Below are 18,625 nucleotides of genomic sequence, written 5' to 3' on the forward strand. Positions count from 1 at the left end.
AAGTATTATTGAGAGAATAGACAAGTAAAAATTATAAAGGAGATGTTTGATTAAATTTCAAATGTAAGAAGATGAAGTGTCCGAAATTAACCTATAAAGAAAATGGTTAACATATTTGTCCATAATAAATTATATTAAATGGTTTTAAAATATAAATGCTCTTTCAAATATATTTGTATTACCCCTTTTAATTAAATAACCGTAAAATCCAAATTTTGCTTATATAGACTTCAAAAAAAAAAAAAAAGAGGAAACGGTTTTCAAAAAAAGTCTTTAAAACTATGCAACAGACATGTTTTCTTAATCATTTAAACTTTCTTTAATTTTTTTTTTTAAAGGATCATTCATAATGTTACTACCAAATCATGCATCATTGAATAAAAGCCAAGGAAGAGAGAGAAAACACAGAATATTATGCATTGAAATTCTCTCACCCATATGATGTATCATAAATCCAATTTTGCCGCGATTTATGCATGAGGACTGACGGCTATATTGTTGCCTGCCCGAAAGTAAATTTATGGATGACACGGATTTAATAGCGTTTTTTTAACTATTCTCAGCGCTACTTGCCTCCCAACACGCAAAATGGCCTCCGAATGGAAATTGACAAAAACAAGGGTACCGGGACCTTGGGAGCATATTATATGATAGGAACGGAAAGACGGCCAACTTGTAGTTAAAATCAGAACAAGTCATATTGATTTTTTAATTCACCGTTCCAGCTGTATACCAGACCGTATGCCCATCAACATTCTTATCATCAAGAGGTGACTTGTTAAAGCTGGTACGCCCATGTGGCACATTTACAGTAACCAGACTGACACGTGGAAATTTTGTAATGCATGCACGTGTCAATAGTCAGAGGTCCATTTCAGGATTATAACAGCTCATCACTTGGGTTCCCTGTCTTCTAGCCACTTCATTACCAAATGTTCTCATAGAACACCATCTGCTAGGAACAAATAGAGACCTGAGCCTGAGCCCTGAGCCCTGTTTGTTAACTATTGTCAATAACAAGTTTCTGTTTTTTATAACAACAAAACAAGAAAGGATGTTTCACAATCAAAGAAGTATTTAAAAAAAATATTTTTTAGTTATTTTTGCCATTATTTCAAAAAAGAATCACATAAATATAAAAAATAATTAAAAATAAAACACTACAAATAAAATTTATTTTTTAAACAAACATTTAAAAACATAAAAAAAAAAAATGGTAAGAACATTTCAAGTTTCAAAAAGAACTTTTATTCTATAAAATATTAAAAACTAAGAAGATTTCAAGTTTTGAAATAGAATTTTTATTCTACAAAAATCCAAAAACAATTTTAAAAAATAATTCTCAAAAAACTATTTTCACAATTGTTTTCAAAAACATTTTCCAACAGCCCAAGTGGTCTCCCTTTATTGTCTCTACAAGCAACAATTCAGGTCAAATCTAACAATAAAAAAGTCATACCAAGTATCAAACAACACTTTGCCTGCTAGCATCAAACCAAAGACATATGGTATCTTCATTTAATAACAACACGAGCAAAAATCCATATCAAACTCAACAACAAAATTGGTACACAGTATAATACAAACTCTGCCTGCCAGCATCAAACTAAAGACATTCAATGATATCCTGTTTATCGACAATGCAAGAAACATTCCACATTCAATAATGAAAATGCTACAGCCTATCATGCAACATTGTTCCTGTTAGCATTATTATGGAAAAAATGTAACGATTTCCATTAAATAAGGGTGAAAGCAACAATCAAGATCTACTCAGCAGCAAAAATGCTTCCAAGAATCATTCAATAGCATGTATTGCATGCATCAAACTACAAAATACGGCAATGTCACCTTAATGCAATCATCAGTAGAGATCAAACTGTAACAATATTTCTTTCTAACTACCCATGCACTTGAGATTACAGAAAATTGTGATTATTAACATTGTAAAACAAACAATAATGGAACAAGTCATTAGCTTACTATATCACATCATCTAGACTAGGAAAAAGTGAATCATGTCATGATGTGGTTCAAATGAACTTAAGCAAATATCTTCAACAAACATTCCTATTATCTACATATCAAGCCATTCTAGTCTATGAAAAGATTCTCTGAAAAGTCACTTATGATAAATAAAAAACTTACCTAAGAAATTTTATTTTCATTTAATAGGATTGTATTTTAAATTACTAACGTTGATGGATCCGTCATATTGACCAAAAATATGCTGATAATTGAGCCCATTGTGATTCAGAATTGCAAATGCTTTAAAAATAATATTAGCACTACAAGAGAGCGACAGTGATAATGACATTCAATTTTGGATTCATGTAAAAGATATTCCCTAGATACAAGTAAACTAACTCAAAAAGGTAAACCTTACAGTTATGTTTAACCACTTTTTGTTCCAGCAATACAACGTAGAATACTCCAACTTATCTCATTTACAATTTTGATTTTCATTTAGCATTTTTCTTTTCTTCTTGAAAAGAAGCTGTTTTTACATTTTAATATGAGAGAAAACAATTCTTAGTAAGTTCTATATTTATGACATCTACAAGTAAATTTATTGTCGGATGTCAAAAATTTACATAAGGCGCAATCTTGTCCTAGCTGTTGAGATATGCTTCTAACAAATGGAAATGATGGTTGCTCTCTATATGAAGTAAAACAATCAAATTTTTTGAAACAAGAATAATTTTAAAAAGAACAATATAGTGGAATAAAAGTCACTGAAAATCAATGACAATAAATTGACAAAAACAAAGAATAATCTCTCATTCTTTTCATATCAAGAAGTTCAGGAGTTGAAGCTATATTTTATGCAAAATGCGTCAATGATTAAACAGTTCAGAATGAAATGAAGTTATTTTATTGAAAGGCAATCAACTAAATTATTATCCTTAAGACATACGTACCTTTATAATAGAACCATGGACCTATATGAGATGGCATGAGAATTTCATCAATACCATTAGCATAGCGTTGACACTATATGCAGAAGTATCACAAAGCACATAAATCAGCTGGTGCATGGTATAATTTTGTGTGTAAGACTAATATCCCATTTTTCTGAACAATAGCATCAAATATGATACACAATAGATGAACATTTTTTTTTTTTTGGTTTTGTTTTGTTTTTCAAATAAATACAATAAAAGAGTGTAGAGGAACAGAGAAGGAATGGTACAAAGGGGATATTTGACATGGTTTCTGTCAATAAAAGCAGAATTTACTGTTAGTTTTGAACTATCTTTGACCAATATTTTATTTCTTAGATGAAAAGGCACGGTTCTCTAAAGTATGATATGTGAAGGCAGCATGGAAAAGCAATATAAATAGTTAAAAATGACATGTGGGAATATTTCATATAGTTCATCTATTCTAAAATTAGTCAGACAAACTACTAAAATTATTTAGTAGACAGGAATTATAATATTCTCACACTAATCATAAGAGAATGAAATATAGATCTTTAATAACTAGCATGAAATATTCTCACACTAGCATGAATTTCGCATAGCAAATCAAAACTAGTAATTTGGACCAAAAATTCTGTACTTTTGATCAATCAATCATTGCATGGTTAAAACATCCATCCAATACCTATACATTAGATGAATGATAATAACCTGAAATTTGACCATAAAATCTCCCCACAAGAAAATTGGGCTTAATTGAATATATCAAGTGGAGCAGATAAAGGATCAAGCTAATATCTCACTGAAAGAGGGCTCATATAAACAACATTAATGTTCAGTCTAGTCTCAAAGAAGAGAAAAAAAAAAAAACCATTAAGTAAGAGATTATATACAGTTTTGTAGCCAACCCAGTTAGTGATGTGTCAATCATAATTCAACAGCAAATTCATTGACAAGGAAACCCGCAATTTGATTACATGACAATGTTAATGCCATCTTTCAACATGCATGCACACAAAATAAGTTTTGTTTGCGGTTTACGCAAGTCTGTCCAAAAAATGTATGTTCTGTTTTGCATGAGATACGTAAGTGAATTCTATTTTAGGGATTTGATTTGGACAATCAGTAATTATTCATTTTCAAATGGTTAGCTATGGTAGTTCCATATATTCTCTAATTTTACTATTACTTCTGTAATTTCAAATTCAACCTAGCCTTAATTTGTGGTTCAATTCAATTGCCTTTCAATTTGTTTGCTAAAATCATTTAGAAAAGGTCAAAATAGAAATATAATGACACCACTTAATAGTAAAATGTAAATATATAGATATACATATTTATTTTCCTTTTCATGCAACTGGAAAAAAAAAAAAAAGACAAATAAATGGAGAAAAGCAGTTCAATCCTTTTTTTTTTCCTCTCCACTTGGACCAATCCACTTACTCGGCTTCCAAAATTTTGCCTAGACAAGATATGCCTTATTTGCAAGATGGAAGACCTTGGATGCTAGACAAGAAATGAGAAATGACAGCTTGATTTCGGTTTGTATGTATTTGAGATATTGCTTTTTCTTGCTGGATTCCAGTCTCAGAACTAGTAAAATATGGCAAGTTACTCAATTTAAGTTTATCCGCATAATGGAGAGAGGAGAACTTAACTACGATTCTATAATAATTCAGAGTAAAACTTCTTAGCACATTGTCGGCAAGAAAAGCCAGATATCCAGCCAGCACATTTATACATTGCAGCACGCCAGCTTGCATGTCTACCGTGTGTCTATCAATATCAACACTCTCAACTTGACCGTTCACTCATCGTACTACATTCTTCCACCTAAACCCCAAGTCCGTGTCCCCATTGTCTCTTTAACTTTGCCCCATTCTATTTAAGGCGAAGCTTGCATCCCACAATACAGCACCCACTCGATAGCTGTTGCCCTCATCTCCTATTGCTTTGAGTTGCTATCTTCTCAGGTTCATGTTTTGAGAATCATTCTTCTTCATAATATAAACCCTAGTAACTATGAGAAATTTAGTTCTTCAAGAGCCTGAGGTGAGAGTGACCGATGATGTTACAAGCAGTTTGAGCTATGCCTGGCAGTGCATACGAGTTCCAGTCATTGCACCACTTCTCTGGTTTGCAATTTTCGTGTGTGCAGCAATGTCTATTATGCTTTTCATCGAGCGGGTTTATATGGCAATTATAATCTTGTGTGTGAAGGTGATGAGGAAGAAAAGATACACCAAGTATAAGTTGGACACCATGAAAGAAGACCTAGAGCTTAATAAAAGCTACCCCAAGGTGTTGATCCAAATTCCTATGTATAACGAAAAGGAGGTATACCTAACTTTTCCCAAACATTTATTGTTGCTAGTTTTATATAGACTATACACAAAACTTGCAGGGTTATATATAGAAACATGAATTATCACAACCTTCCATCCAAAAAATCCACATGAATCTAAATTTTGGAGCAACAAATAAAACAATCATTCAGTTATAACAAAATATTGTTCAATGACCAAATTTTCAGATCAGAGATGTCATTCTGTATTGAACGATAAACAATCAATAAATTTCTTTTTTATCGTCTGCATGTCAAATTCTATTCTCATTTAATACAGAGAAAGAACTTTCTTTCTCAGAAAGATCCATGCACACATATATTTGCACATAAAGATATGCACTACAAGCAAATATGACAGCAAATGAAGAAGAAAGATGAAGAATAATTCGTGTAACAAATCTTACATAGTTGGGATAAGATTTCTAATTCTGCCACAAAGTTGGAATTCAGTAAGATTTAGTAAGCTGCATATAAATATAAACTTATGCATATGCATGGATTACACTTCTTAAACAATTTTTTATTGTTGCTCCTAATTGTTTTTCAAATGATAATTCTACCCTGTCCTCTTTAGATTTTGTTGTTTTTCTTGCCCCTTTTTGTGGGCGCATTATTAGAATTAAACCCCCAACAATCCATCTCCACCCCCTCACCCTCTTTCAATTATACACATATTATAGTTCACTTCAAACTTTTTGTTGAGATTGAGGATGATAATTTATTTTCTTTTAATCTTAAACATTTTTATTACCATAATTGCTTAGTACATGTGCTAATATAATAAATGGTTTATACACTTGTACTGTTATTCAAGCTTAAGAATTTCCAAACCTAGGCTAGCTTTATAACATTAATTGCACCCCATCTTAATCACGCCCACAAGCAGGTAGATTCCTTTGCAAAAGCTGTGATCTAAATTGTTCCATTCCAATCTTTAGCTCTAGATACAAACATCTGTATATAAGCATTATTGATGCACCAACAAACAAAAAAGAAAAACGCAAGTGCATCTGAACAGGACGCAACCATTTTGTGCTTTACCGCAGCTTACCAACAAAAGTAACGAAAAGACCAGTCGGTGATGGACTTTTCTTACTGACGCCATCAGGACTGGCCGTTTCCATGTTTGGAAAATCATGTGGGGCCAACCAAATGGGGCTTAGTGTTGTCTTAATAACATGATTATGTTTGCAGTTGTGGAATAATTGATACTTCCCCTTCTCCTTCTCCAGGTTTACAAGCTTTCCATTGGAGCAGCATGCAGTGTTTCATGGCCTTCTGATCGCTTCATAATTCAGGTTCTTGACGACTCCACCAATGAAGCCTTGAGGGTATTTTTCAAACTAAAAATAACCTCAACTATCAACAGTTTTAAAGCGTGAATCCACGATAATATATATATATATACATGTATTTTTAGGTGATGGTCGAGTTGGAGTGCCGGAAATGGATAGACAAAGGAGTGAATGTGAAATATGAGACTAGGAACAACAGGAATGGCTACAAGGCTGGTGCTCTTCGGGAAGGTTTACAGAAGCAATATGTTGAAGATTGTGAGTTTGTAGCAATCTTCGATGCAGATTTTCAGCCAGAGGAGAATTTTCTTTGGAGGACCATTCCTTTCCTGCTAGAGAATCCAGGGTTGGGCTTGGTTCAGGCTAGATGGAAATTTGGTAAGACCATTAAACAAGATTATAACTACTTCGTTACTTGATAAGCGCTGATAATTGTCCATTCTTTGTTGATGATTATTTGATGGCTATTAAGACCCATGCATCATTTTGCATAGTGCAAGCATGTCACATTCGAAGAGAATTGCTCCATCAGTTCTCTTGTATTGAGGCCAAGTTGTCAAGCTGTTTCTTTTTTCCTTGTTTTTAGTGCTTCAACAGTTAACACTCCACTGGAAGAGCTGTTGTTGCTCAGCTATAGCTTTTGGTCTTGTTCATTAGGTACTATACATCACATAATGGTCAGGTTCACCTGGTAAGCTCAACCCACAAGCCTGTTTCCATGACTCTATAGATTAAGATGCTAGTTAACCTCAGCCACAGCTGTCCCTCTCGACAAAGTCAAATACTAAGTTCTTTACAAGCAATTTTACAAGTTTAAGGTTTTTAACTGTCAGTTTTTACATAAATCTATGCTTTTATTTCTATTTAGAATATGATAGTGAGAACTCTGTCATTATTTTTAATATTTTATTCTTCTACTGTTTTTGGCTGTTATTTTCATTGAAACCACCAAAATAAACCGCTACACTACTGTCCGTGAAAACTCACCATAATCTAGTATTAACTTTTTATTCTTGTTTGATTTTCTGTTATCTAGGCAATTCTTAGAACAACAAAAAAAAAATCACAAATTTCCAAAAATTTCCCTTGTTTTGGGCATTCTTACCATAGTTTGCTTTTGCCTATTATTCTCTGCTAACAGAAATATTAGCCTGAATATTTTTACTCATTATTTCATGAACAGAAAAATCAGCTCAAAATTTTCTACCCATTATTTCATGATATTGATCTAATTAAGCTACTTTGACATTGCTATTTTACAAGATTTCATGTAAAACTTCCAAAGTTTTAGAGTATGATCAAGTTCAAATTTTGAAGTTACTTTCTTCAGGCTGGGTTTCACTCTATAAACCTGACCCATGGCTTACTTACACAAGGAACTCAGTATCTATCAATTGTTCTTTTCCCCATTCTACTATTGATTGCATGATTGCTTAAGGTAATTAATATTGATTTTCTCTCCATAGTGAATGCGGATGAATGTCTAATGACCCGACTCCAGGAGATGTCACTAGACTATCACTTCAGTGTTGAGCAAGAAGTGGGCTCCTCGACATGTTCCTTCTTTGGGTTCAACGGTAATCTAAAATAGAACTAAGCTTTTAATGAAGATCGTTATTTTTATGTGCTTACAAGAAAAACACCAGCTGAGCTTCTAGTGATTATGTTCATAGGTACCGCTGGTGTTTGGCGGATTCAAGCAATAAATGACGCTGGCGGATGGAAAGATCGAACCACAGTGGAAGACATGGATCTTGCAGTCAGGGCTAGCCTTAAGGGTTGGAAATTTCTCTTCGTGGGGGATTTATCCGTAAGTTTTTCAAGTTCATTTTTTAATTCACAGCAGCAGTGAATGTCTTTTAAGCATCAATATATCATTAATCTCTCAACACTCACACTCTTCCTAGGTGAAAAATGAACTACCCAGTACCTTCAAGGCATATCGATATCAGCAGCATCGCTGGTCTTGTGGCCCAGCTAACCTTTTCAGGAAAATGACCAAGGAAATCATTCTCTGCGAGGCAAGTAAACCCAAAACTTTGGCAATAAAACATCTAATTTAGGTTAATCCTACTAAAATAACTTTTAGATTGTATTAAAAAATCCCTCACAATGAAGAAATCACATAGAACCTTTTATCTTCTGCAGAAGGTATCAACCTGGAAGAAATTTCATGTCATCTATGCATTCTTCTTTGTGAGGAAGATAATCGCGCACTGGGTCACTTTCTTCTTTTACTGTGTGGTTATCCCATTAAGCGTTTTAGTTCCTGAAGTCGCTCTCCCAAAGCCGATAGCCATTTATATTCCAGCAACCATTACATTTCTAAACGCAGTCTGCACTCCCAGGTAAAAATAGAATTAAAAATAAATAAAAATCCAAACACAACCTATAAAGTCATTTTTTTTCCCCTCCCATGTTTCCTCAAATTGTCAATAATGCTCAACACAGGTCTTTGCATCTGGTTGTCTTTTGGATCCTGTTTGAGAATGTCATGTCACTCCATCGAACTAAGGCGGCAATTATAGGACTTCTAGAAGCCAATCGTGTCAATGAATGGGTTGTGACTGAGAAGCTAGGCAACCTAATGAAACAAAAGAATGCCAAAGCATCAAAGAAATCACGATCTCGAGTAGGAGAAAGGTATTTTTTCATTTTTATTTTTATTTTTTGTTTCTTGTCTTTCACACTTCATCATATTTCGAGGAGGTTTCCCAACCACAAAGATGACAAGTAGACCAGTTAAATTATGGAACTTTGCACTCTCATAACACAAACCATGATCACTAGCACCTAGTTTTAATTTCTAACTTTGTGATGTTACAAACAGGATCCATTTATTGGAGCTGATAATGGGGATGTTTATGCTACACTGTGCAATCTATAATCTCCTATTTAGAGAAGACCATTTCTTCATATATCTCATACTGCAAGCTGGAGCTTTCTTCATAATGGGATTTGGATACGTGGGGACATTTGTATCCAACTAGAGCATAAGACAACCTGGGTCAAGCCATGGACAGTACAAAAGCATAGAGAGCAGGCAGATCAGTTCTTTAGATGCGTGTATCACTAAAGGGGAGAAAATGGTTAAACATACCTAGTAGAGTATTAGTGTACAAGAAAATGGTTAAATCTACCTAATGGAGTATTAGTGTATGTGTGTTTAGAATAGTTTGAACAGTTTCTCAATCTTATATTCCCACATGATATGTTATAGAACAGCAACTGAATATTGTGTTGCAAGTAAATGTGTTGCCTAGTTTGTTCTTGAAGATAAATTTCTTCCATATATGTGTCGTTTCATTAGTAAATGACTATTATTATATATCAATCAATGAAGAAACCTGAAAGGACTGTTGATCTACATTTCTTACACTCGGGGATTTTCTCTACCCAATTGTTTGACGATACATGTGAAGTTTCACATAGAATAGCAATCAGCAGGAACTTAACAACTTCCAACAGATTACAAATGATCACTAAGGATATCTTAATTTCCAGAAGACACCAAAAATAAGGTATTCTCCTCCTTCACTGATGCACCGAATGCCAGCAAGAAAGGAGACTCCAGGCCCCAAAGGACACCAAGTCATTCCATGTTCCAGAAGGATGTTCCAACTTTTAAGGCCCACAAACTCCCAACTTTTAAGGGAGGAAAACCCTTATCAAACAAGAAGGGTAGTCCTTTTGCAATTGGATGAACAATATATGACATTTTTTCTATAACTGGGGCCATAATTTTCTTAAATCATGAAACCAATCTCCAGGTTCTCAACTCAAAGGCATTTGACCTTCATGCCAATGGAGTTAAAATATTTAAGCGCCCTAATTTCATTCTCATTTGTCACCCATTGGGTGCTACCTTGAAGTTATCACAAATGCAGATTGATTATTTATCATCACTTGTCTTACCACTTGTCCAACACAATGTCACATTTTTTTTGATAGGTAAAGATAATTCATTAAGAGCCAAAAGGCTAGAGAAAGGGTATACACGGAGTATACCAAGATACAAAGAGGCAAAAAGCAAAAAGATAAACAAGCCAGACCCTTACTTGGTGGCTAGCCAGTCTACAAAATCTATCAAAGAGAGAGTGTGTTCCTCTATATACACCCTAGCTCAATTCACAAAAGTGTACAAAAAAATGGATTTAATATCTTGGTCGTTCCTCTCAATATCATCGAAGACCCTCTTATTCCTTTCTTTCCAAATGGTCCACATCAGGCAGAGGAGGGCAACTCTCCAAGCTTTCTCCCTTTTCTTGCCCACGAAAGATCCATGCCATCCTAGGAGGTTCCTTTTCACAGAGGATTGCATCACCCATTGCACCCCAAAAAGGGAGAAGATCAGAAGCCATAACATTCTGGCCTTCTCACAAAACAAGAGAAGGTGATCTGTGGTTTCGTCCTCATATTTGCACAAAAATCAACTGTTGGGGATGCTCCAACCAAATCTCTTCAGGTGATCAATGGTGATCAACCTACACCAGGCCGCCTCCCACCCAAAGAAGCTAGTCCTAATTGGAACCCAAGGCGTCCAAATAGTTTTAGCCGGGAAGGGGGGCTTGATGCCCCTTGAGAATGAGTGTAGAAAGACTTGACAGAAAAGGTCCCATTCTTGTTCTCTTTCCACCGGAGCGAGTCATTCACACCTCTTCTAATGGTCAAAGGATGAAGCTTGCTTAATAAGCTTTCTACTTCTCCCACCTCCCAATCATTAAGGTGCCTATTAAAACGAAGCCCCCAACTACCCCCAACTTCATTTTCCTCCCAAGCCTCAGCAACCCAGCCTTCTTTGTTGACGGAGAGATTAAACAAGAAGGGGAAAGCTTCTTCCAGAGATTGGTTTTCACACCACAAATCCTTCCAAAACTTCACTCTAGTGTCATCCCCTATGATAAAGCAGGAGTGAGAGCGAAAGTTCTTCCAACCATTTCTGATGGCCTTCCATACCCCCACCCCATAACGGTCTCTTACTCCTTTGGAGCACCATCCCCCCTCTTGAACGTCATACTTACTAGAGATAATTTGCTTCCATAGGGGCTCATTCTCAGCCAAGCCTTCGACAGAATAGCCATTCCACCAGCTTCTTACTAAGTCTTTGAAACCATCTATTTTCAGCCACATATTTTCAAAACGGAAGGGGCTTTTGCTTGAGGAGAAACCACCAGCTTCAAGGACTATTGGGCTGTGATCAGAGACCAAACGAGGGAGAGCAGATTGTGTGATGACTAAAAAATGGTCCTCCCATTGATCCGAAATCAGGAAACGGTCCAATCTAGAAGCAGCTTGAGAGTTCAAACCTCCTATCCAAGTGAAAGGACCTTCGGCCAGTGGAAAATCCCTCAGGCCCAGCTCCCCAATCACCTCTGAAAATCTCCTCATTTCAGCTGTGAGCCTAGAGGCATTCCTTCTTTCCTCTGGGAATCTTATAGCGTTGAAGTCCCCTCCTATGCACCAAGGGTCTTCCCAGAGGCCACGGATGGCTCCAAGCTCCTCCCAGAAATCTTCCTTTTCACTGCCCATCACTGGCCCGTACACTCCAAAGAAAATCCAAGAGAAGCCATCAGTGCAGTTTCTAAAACGAACAGAGATGGAGTACCCCCCGCTTTCTACCTCCAAATTCTCCAAGACTCTGTTATCCCAAAAGAGAAGGAGGCCTCCTGCCACACCCCTAGCATCCACTGAGGCCCAATTAAGGAATCTTCCTACTCCTACACTTTTTACCATTTGCATAGATATTTCTTTCACCTTTATCTCAAAAAGACAAACCAAATCTGGTTTTTGATTCCTCACCATTCCCTTGATCAATTTTCTTTTCTCACAATCGTTAAGCCCTCAGACATTCCAACAAAGAATTTTAATTCTCATTAATCAACTGGAATCAAATCCCAGGAGCTCTGACCGGATTTTTTAGTTGTCCCCCCATAACTGACAGAGCATTCAAGTCTTTTTAACTCTCTTTCGAAACGGGTGGTGCAAGATTTTTTCTTCTTCCTTCTCTTGCATAGGGAGTTACTTCCAGTCCTCAGCTTCAATTTCATAAGCATGGCCAGAATTTCGACTTCATTCCCTTCGACAGGCATTCCCAAGACTTTACTAAAGTGAAATAGTTTGGAGAGCTCCTCTTTTGACCATCCTTCTTCGCATGGGGGGACAGGCGACAAGTCTTTCTACTTCTTCACATCTTTTTCCAGATCAGGTCTCGGGGTTTCATTCAGAAACACTATCGACCCATCTCTAAGCATCATGGCCAGAGGGTTCGACGTCGCTCCGACCTCCCTTAGCGTCGATTCCAACAGACCAGAGCAAGATCCCCTTTCCCTCTCAAACCCTGAATCTCAGAATGGAGTAGAAGAAGAGGAAAACTCTCCTCTCGAGGAGAACGGAGGTTGAGAGAACATACCTTGTGGTTTGCGAGCTTCAACGAGGGGACGGGGGGAAGCTCAATCACAGGCGGCGACGCCAAGCCATGTGGATTGCGATCTTGAACGGGTGGGGAAGGCTCATTTGCAGGCGACGACACTTCCAAATGGGGCGTCGCTTCCATCCGGCGGGTCTTGTGAGCTTTAACGGGGAGGGGGGGAAATCTCAGCCAATCCAAATGGGGCGTCACTTCCAACACAATGTCACATTTCACCAAGCCTATTGTATTGACCTTTTTCTTATGCATTTTGTTTAATAAAACCCTACCAAGTACCAATGTCAAAAACATTTTGCTCTTCCCAATTATTGCAGTCATCAATATTCATGCAAATGACAGATAATCATCTGCAAAATATCTCATCTTGTCACCATTTGACATTACTTTCAAGCTCTAATGAATATACTGCTTTCTAGTTATTCAATCCTTTGTATTGGAATGAGTCTAAGGCTATTCAAGAAAAGGGAAAAAGGGAAACAACAAAAAATTTAGAAATTTTTATTTCTTTAGTCATAATTAGTAAATATTTTATTTTAGTCTCATTTAGAATTGGGAGGTTGTTTCATTAGAAATTTCCCGGTAAAAAGAGTTTTTATATTTCTAAACTTTCTATTTTCCAAAAATCACTTTTTCTAAAGGTTTTATTCTTAATAACTGAGGAAACTTTCATGATCGAGCCTTTCACACTCTTCATAGGGACCCAAACCTCTCGATGCTAACTTTGTTGGCCACAACCAATACCAAGTAATCTAGGTCATTTAACTAGTTGTAGGAATCAAACCCTAGACTGTGCATCTCTACCACACGTCCTCGCATTCGCCCTAACCAATTGGGCACCCTGATGGGGATTAAAGTTTCTATCTTCTTAAAAACTGTTTTTTCTTTAAAAAAAAAAGGTTTCTCTTTTCTAAATAGCTTTTATTTTCTAAAAGTTTCTATTTTCTAAAAATTATGTGTTTCCTAAAAAATTTTACTTTCTATTTTCATTTAAGAAAAAGGTATAATAGTTCTAGGAAAGAAAGGGGCCAATTGATACTTGAGATATGATTCCCTATCGGAGGTGAGAGTTGGTTCACAATGGAGTCAAAGTCCTTTGAAATCAATGTTGAGAAGGTCGCTTAAGAGGAAGCATTTTGAAGAGGGGCAGAGGTTCTTCTAGTTGGATTAGATTCAGAAACGTGAGCTTATCCCAATTGTTAGAGGGGTTGGAAGCTTGTTGCAATAAATGGGAAGGACTTTGACGTAGGACAAACGAAAGTCTAATGTCCCACATCGATTGATTAGTAACAGTGGTTTGGCCTTATATATGGAGCTACCTCTACCTCCCATTAGCTTAGGCTTTTGAGAGTGTATGAGGTCCCACATCATTTGGTATCAAAGCAAGGTTCCTAGCTCGCTAGCACGGGCGTCAACAGATAAGTGGGGGAGTTGGACATAAGATGGATGGAAGTCCAATGTCCCACATGGGCCACAGCAGCTTATTACTAACATTGGTTAGGTTTTATATATGGGGTTATGTCTACCTCTTATTAGCCTAGGCTTTTGGGAGGGTATGTGGTTTTGCATCATTTTGTAAGGTTTGGGAGGAAGGAGGGAGGTCTTTTAGAATGGAAAACCATTCAAACGAAGCTAGAAGGTTTATTCAATATTCGGTTAAGTCCATGGAGGCCAAGAGGTTCACATTGATCTACCTTGAAGGTACGGTACTAGACGGAGAGTGGTCCATTCTAACCAAGAAGTTGAGGGTTCTTGGCGTGGTCTCTTTCTCTCAATTTCAACAATGAGAGATGATACACTAGAGGTCAAAGGAGGGGAGTAGAGGGCAAGTAATGCTTGCAGGCCTTTTGCTAGGGTGGGATGGAGGTAAAATGGTGTAATGGATGAAGGGTTGTTGCTTCAATTAGTCTTTGACTAAGGGGCAGCAAAGGGAGGTGATTCTAAAGAGTTGTTTAGTGGGGAGATGGGGGAAGTTTTCTAATTCCGTTCTTGATTTGCCTTCATTGAAGAGATGGTCTACTAAGGCTTGGCACTTAAAGGGAAAGAAAGGCAGGTAAGTATGGGTGAGGCTATCCCTGCTTGGACATGCTCTCCTTCTCTTTGATTTTGAAGAAAGCTTTGATGTAGTGTCTGTTTTAAGTAGTGGACAGAGGAGGTTCTAGAACAAATTATTATTTTTGGATAGTTCAGCTCTTGAAGTAGGATATTTCCATAAAGGAGTGCATGCACAAAAAGTTTGGATGAGTATTTTGGGGATACTGTTGCATTTGTGGTGTTGGGAGGTGTTTAGAAAGTTGGATGACCAGTGTAGAGGTTTTGTGGTTGTCAATGTAGATACAACTCAGTGCAACAATCTGCAATAGGCAAGAATTTTAGTGAAATCTGATGGAAGAAGAAAGCTTGGAACTTTGCAGCTGGTGCTTAGCCAGACATGTTTTGCTGTCTAGTTGTGGTAGGAAGTTTCCCCATGGCTGTCTTAGGTGGTTAAAAGAGAATCTGGCAGCAGACTGGAGGTTAGGGGTAAAGAGGTGAGTAAGCCATGCATTGGGGGAAGAAGCGTGGGTGGTTTCTCTGTTATTAAAGTTTGGCATAGGGAATGTATCACTAACTGAAGAACTATCAAGGCAGAAAACAAATAGCTTGCTATGATGTTGCTATAGAAGTCTCTGTAGGTAAAGGTGGGAGTTGAGGGAGGTAGTAGGTCCACTAATGTTGATATGAATGACAGGGTGGGCCGTAAATGCATCAAAAGAGCCCAAAGAGAAATGGAGTGAGCAGCAGGTGGTAATGATGGAGTGGGCAACGTGATGTGTTAAAACTCCTAAGATGAGCTAGTAAAGGCTACAGTGATGGACCAAGCTGGGGTAGGCCTTTCAAAAGGGATGGGCAAGGGAGAGCCCTTTCTTCAAGAGGGTTCTAGGGTGGACCCTCAACTTACTAGTTTTAATGGGCTTGGTTTTGGGCTAGGAGAACAAGCAAACCAAGCCCTTTTGAACTTTAAGGGGCTTAGGGATTCTTTTTCCACTGAGGCCTTCTTTATAAGAGGAATGGAGAATATAAGGGAGAAGTATGGAACTACCATGGAGGAGGAGATGATGGTTTTACTGGTGGAGAATAGTCTTTTGAGCTCTGACGTGGCCCTCTTCGCTGAGGTGACAAGGCTTCCAAGTTCTATTCCTCTCCCTGCTTCTTTTTGGGGATGAAGGTTTCTCTTTCTTCTTCTTTCTCTAAGGGTACTTAAGCTCTTAAGGGTCATGAGAGGGTCTCTGATGTAGTTTTGCACGATGGTGGTAGTGGCCCGCTGAGGATGGTTTTGGTCACGGTGGAGTTTCTAGGGAGGGAGACAAGGTCACTTGATGCTTTGGTGGAGATCATTAAGGAAGAGGGAGTGGTTCATAGTTTAGCCTTGAGAGGGGATATCCTTTTGGAGGACTGGTCTTCCAACAGCTTACCTGTGTTCAGTAATTGGCTTGGAATGTCAATGAAAGGGTATGAAACAGAGATTTTGGAACTTCTTCAGAAGATAAAAGGCTACAAAGGAGGTGAAGTGTCGGGTTGGTGGAAAGAGGAGAAAGAACTCCATTTCTTTGAAATTCGAAAGGGAATTAAACAAGCTTGAGTGCTTTGTGAAGTATAAGGGTTGTCTGTTAGAGGTGCCAAAAATAGGGATGAGAAAAAAATCATAAAGTCAATTATTAGAGCTAAAAAAATAGACCTAGTTTGTATTTGGTATGTTTTAAGGAATCAAAGGTGCTTTTGTTGTTGGTCCCAATGATGAGGAGCCATGAAGTAGGAAGATTCTTTGGTTCAAGTGCAGAGAAGGCAAGGTCAGTTGGGGGGGCTTTCTGTTTTACTAGGTTGTTATGGCATTGGTTTTGTATTGAGTGGTGGTTGTTGTTGCCTTTTTCCTTTTGCTTGCCTTTTTGACATTATTTGTATACTTTGTGTGTACTTTGGTGCACCTTTTTTCAAGCACTTCCAATTTAATTGCTGATTTTACCAATAAAAAAAATCATAGTTATAGACTATTAAGTTACTATACAGATTAGGATTTTTTTTTTTTCAACATGGTTTATAAGTTTTTGGGATTTTCTAAAGTTTGTAAATAAGACTATTTGATGTAGAAAAGAGATTAATAAATGAATGATGAATGATACCAATTTTTCTGCATACTTTACTATTTCTGATGATAGGACTCCATTATGTTTCTTCTAATAGATAATCTTAGAAGACCTTAATGAGACTCTTAAGGTTTTCTATCTTTTCTTCTCTATATCCTTTTTTTTTTTTTTTGGCACTTTTATTGCATATGGCCATAGTTTTAATTCCTTGTTCCTTTCATTCAATCCGAAACTAGTGGAGTTCCAGTCCACCTATTTGATTATAGACAACCACCCTAGGATTGTTTTATATCATTTCTCTTGCTATTTATTCACAAAAAATCCTTATATCTACTGTTCTCAATACATGTTTCTTAAGGGCCCAGCTAAAGCTAGAGCATATTTCTCTACTCAAGGAAACAGTTGAGGAACAGGATGAATGCACAAGAAGAGTAAACTGATAATTACAGAAACAGAAACTGAAGAATATCTTTTATTTTTTGATAGGTAAACAGAGCAAATATATTAAAAGCGCTAGGAAAAGGCATACAAAGTACACATGGAGCATGCATGTAGCAACCTAATACAAGCAAAAGGAAAGAGAAATCACAAACCAGACCCCCAAAGTAGAGGCAAAGACAAACCACAAACCAGGCCCCCAAAGTAGAGGCTTCGCCTCAGAGCTAGCAAAACAAAAAACCACAGACATAGCAAACAAACCCTTAGGAGAAACTGCCACAACCCCTCTTCCTTGCCCTTCCTGAAACTACCATCTTTTGCCCCCTAGGAAATTGTAGTCCCAACACACACCTTACAGGGTCACTGACTGACCATCTCCCCCCACTACTCCAGCTCCTCTGACTGAAGAATATCTTAGTTCAGTCAGAGAAGAAAAGACTAGCTTTTTTTTTTATCACATTTACATTTTTTTTTTTGATAGACAGCTTTTTTATCACATTTACACTGCAAGCTTGAGTTAAATTTCACCATGACATCAGGGGAACAAATGTAACTCACAAAAATTTTATCCCAGCTTTCAAACATTAAAAGAGTACATAGGAATCGCTAAGACAATCAAATTCATATGTTTCATTAATTATAAAAAATAATAAATTTCTAATCACTCTAGTTCATCAAGTTTGATTTCATATTGCTCCCCAGACGAGAGGATTTTTACACTAACCATACCTCTTTGCCACTCAGAATTCCCCACCAATATCAGCCTTTGTGCATTTGTCCGTGCTGCTCGTTTGAACACCCTTGAAGATGAGGCCAAGTGGTATGCATATTACCAAATCAGAAACCACAGTCAAGGTAGGAAGCTATAAAAACCCAAACATGAAATTGCATACCATTTGAGTGGTTTGCTCTCCAAAACCAAATCAACACTTTGGCCTTTTTCCCTGAGTCTTGTAGCAACTGCAGCAGCTGCTCCTTGAAGATAATGATCCAGAGCGCAGACAATATTCTCTACTTGGAGGCTGAGCTCTGGTAGAAGCCCCTTCTCCTTGAGCAACTGATAAAAAAATTAAAAA

The 18,625-nt window shown here is 37.1% G+C and overlaps 2 protein-coding genes across 3 annotated transcripts in view; one reads left to right on the forward strand and one right to left on the reverse strand.

Annotated features, from left to right (window-relative positions):
* Positions 1 to 4,576: 4,576 nt before the first annotated feature.
* On the forward strand, positions 4,577 to 9,933 carry LOC100263604 (glucomannan 4-beta-mannosyltransferase 1). 2 transcript variants are annotated; one of them, XM_019221756.2, is made up of 10 exons: positions 4,838 to 5,059; positions 5,145 to 5,261; positions 6,504 to 6,602; positions 6,692 to 6,944; positions 8,033 to 8,143; positions 8,240 to 8,376; positions 8,474 to 8,587; positions 8,715 to 8,914; positions 9,018 to 9,209; positions 9,397 to 9,933. In XM_019221756.2, exons 2-10 carry the CDS (start codon positions 5,148 to 5,150, stop codon positions 9,554 to 9,556), a joined length of 1,380 nt encoding a protein of 459 aa, XP_019077301.1. In that variant the 5' UTR covers positions 4,838 to 5,059; positions 5,145 to 5,147; the 3' UTR covers positions 9,557 to 9,933. The 2 variants fall into 2 exon arrangements, with proteins under 2 accessions (XP_002277171.1, XP_019077301.1); XM_002277135.4 differs by having other exon boundaries at positions 4,577 to 5,261.
* Positions 9,934 to 18,156: 8,223 nt separating this feature from the next.
* Positions 18,157 to 18,625, reverse strand: part of LOC100256739 (histidine--tRNA ligase, chloroplastic/mitochondrial) — a 42,324-nt gene continuing 41,855 nt past the window's right edge. Inside the window, exons 10-11 of the mRNA XM_010655310.3 lie at positions 18,443 to 18,606; positions 18,157 to 18,349 (exon numbers count right to left, since the gene is read on the reverse strand). Coding sequence (XP_010653612.1) covers positions 18,211 to 18,349; positions 18,443 to 18,606 — 303 coding nt within the window. The 3' untranslated portion in view covers positions 18,157 to 18,210. The remainder of the gene's footprint in view (positions 18,350 to 18,442; positions 18,607 to 18,625) is intronic.

The sequence above is a fragment of the Vitis vinifera genome, chromosome 8 (genome assembly GCF_030704535.1).
Source record: "Vitis vinifera cultivar Pinot Noir 40024 chromosome 8, ASM3070453v1".
Taxonomy (NCBI): domain Eukaryota; kingdom Viridiplantae; phylum Streptophyta; class Magnoliopsida; order Vitales; family Vitaceae; genus Vitis; species Vitis vinifera.

Bases quoted from the DNA above. Each gene is read 5' to 3' on its own strand.
- LOC100263604 (XM_002277135.4), top strand. From the start codon at position 4,947: ATGAGAAATTTAGTTCTTCAAGAGCCTGAGGTGAGAGTGACCGATGAT. The intron at 8,915-9,017 runs GTAAAAATAGAA...TGCTCAACACAG, and splicing joins AACGCAGTCTGCACTCCCAG to GTCTTTGCATCTGGTTGTCT. The intron at 9,210-9,396 runs GTATTTTTTCAT...TGTTACAAACAG, and splicing joins CGATCTCGAGTAGGAGAAAG to GATCCATTTATTGGAGCTGA.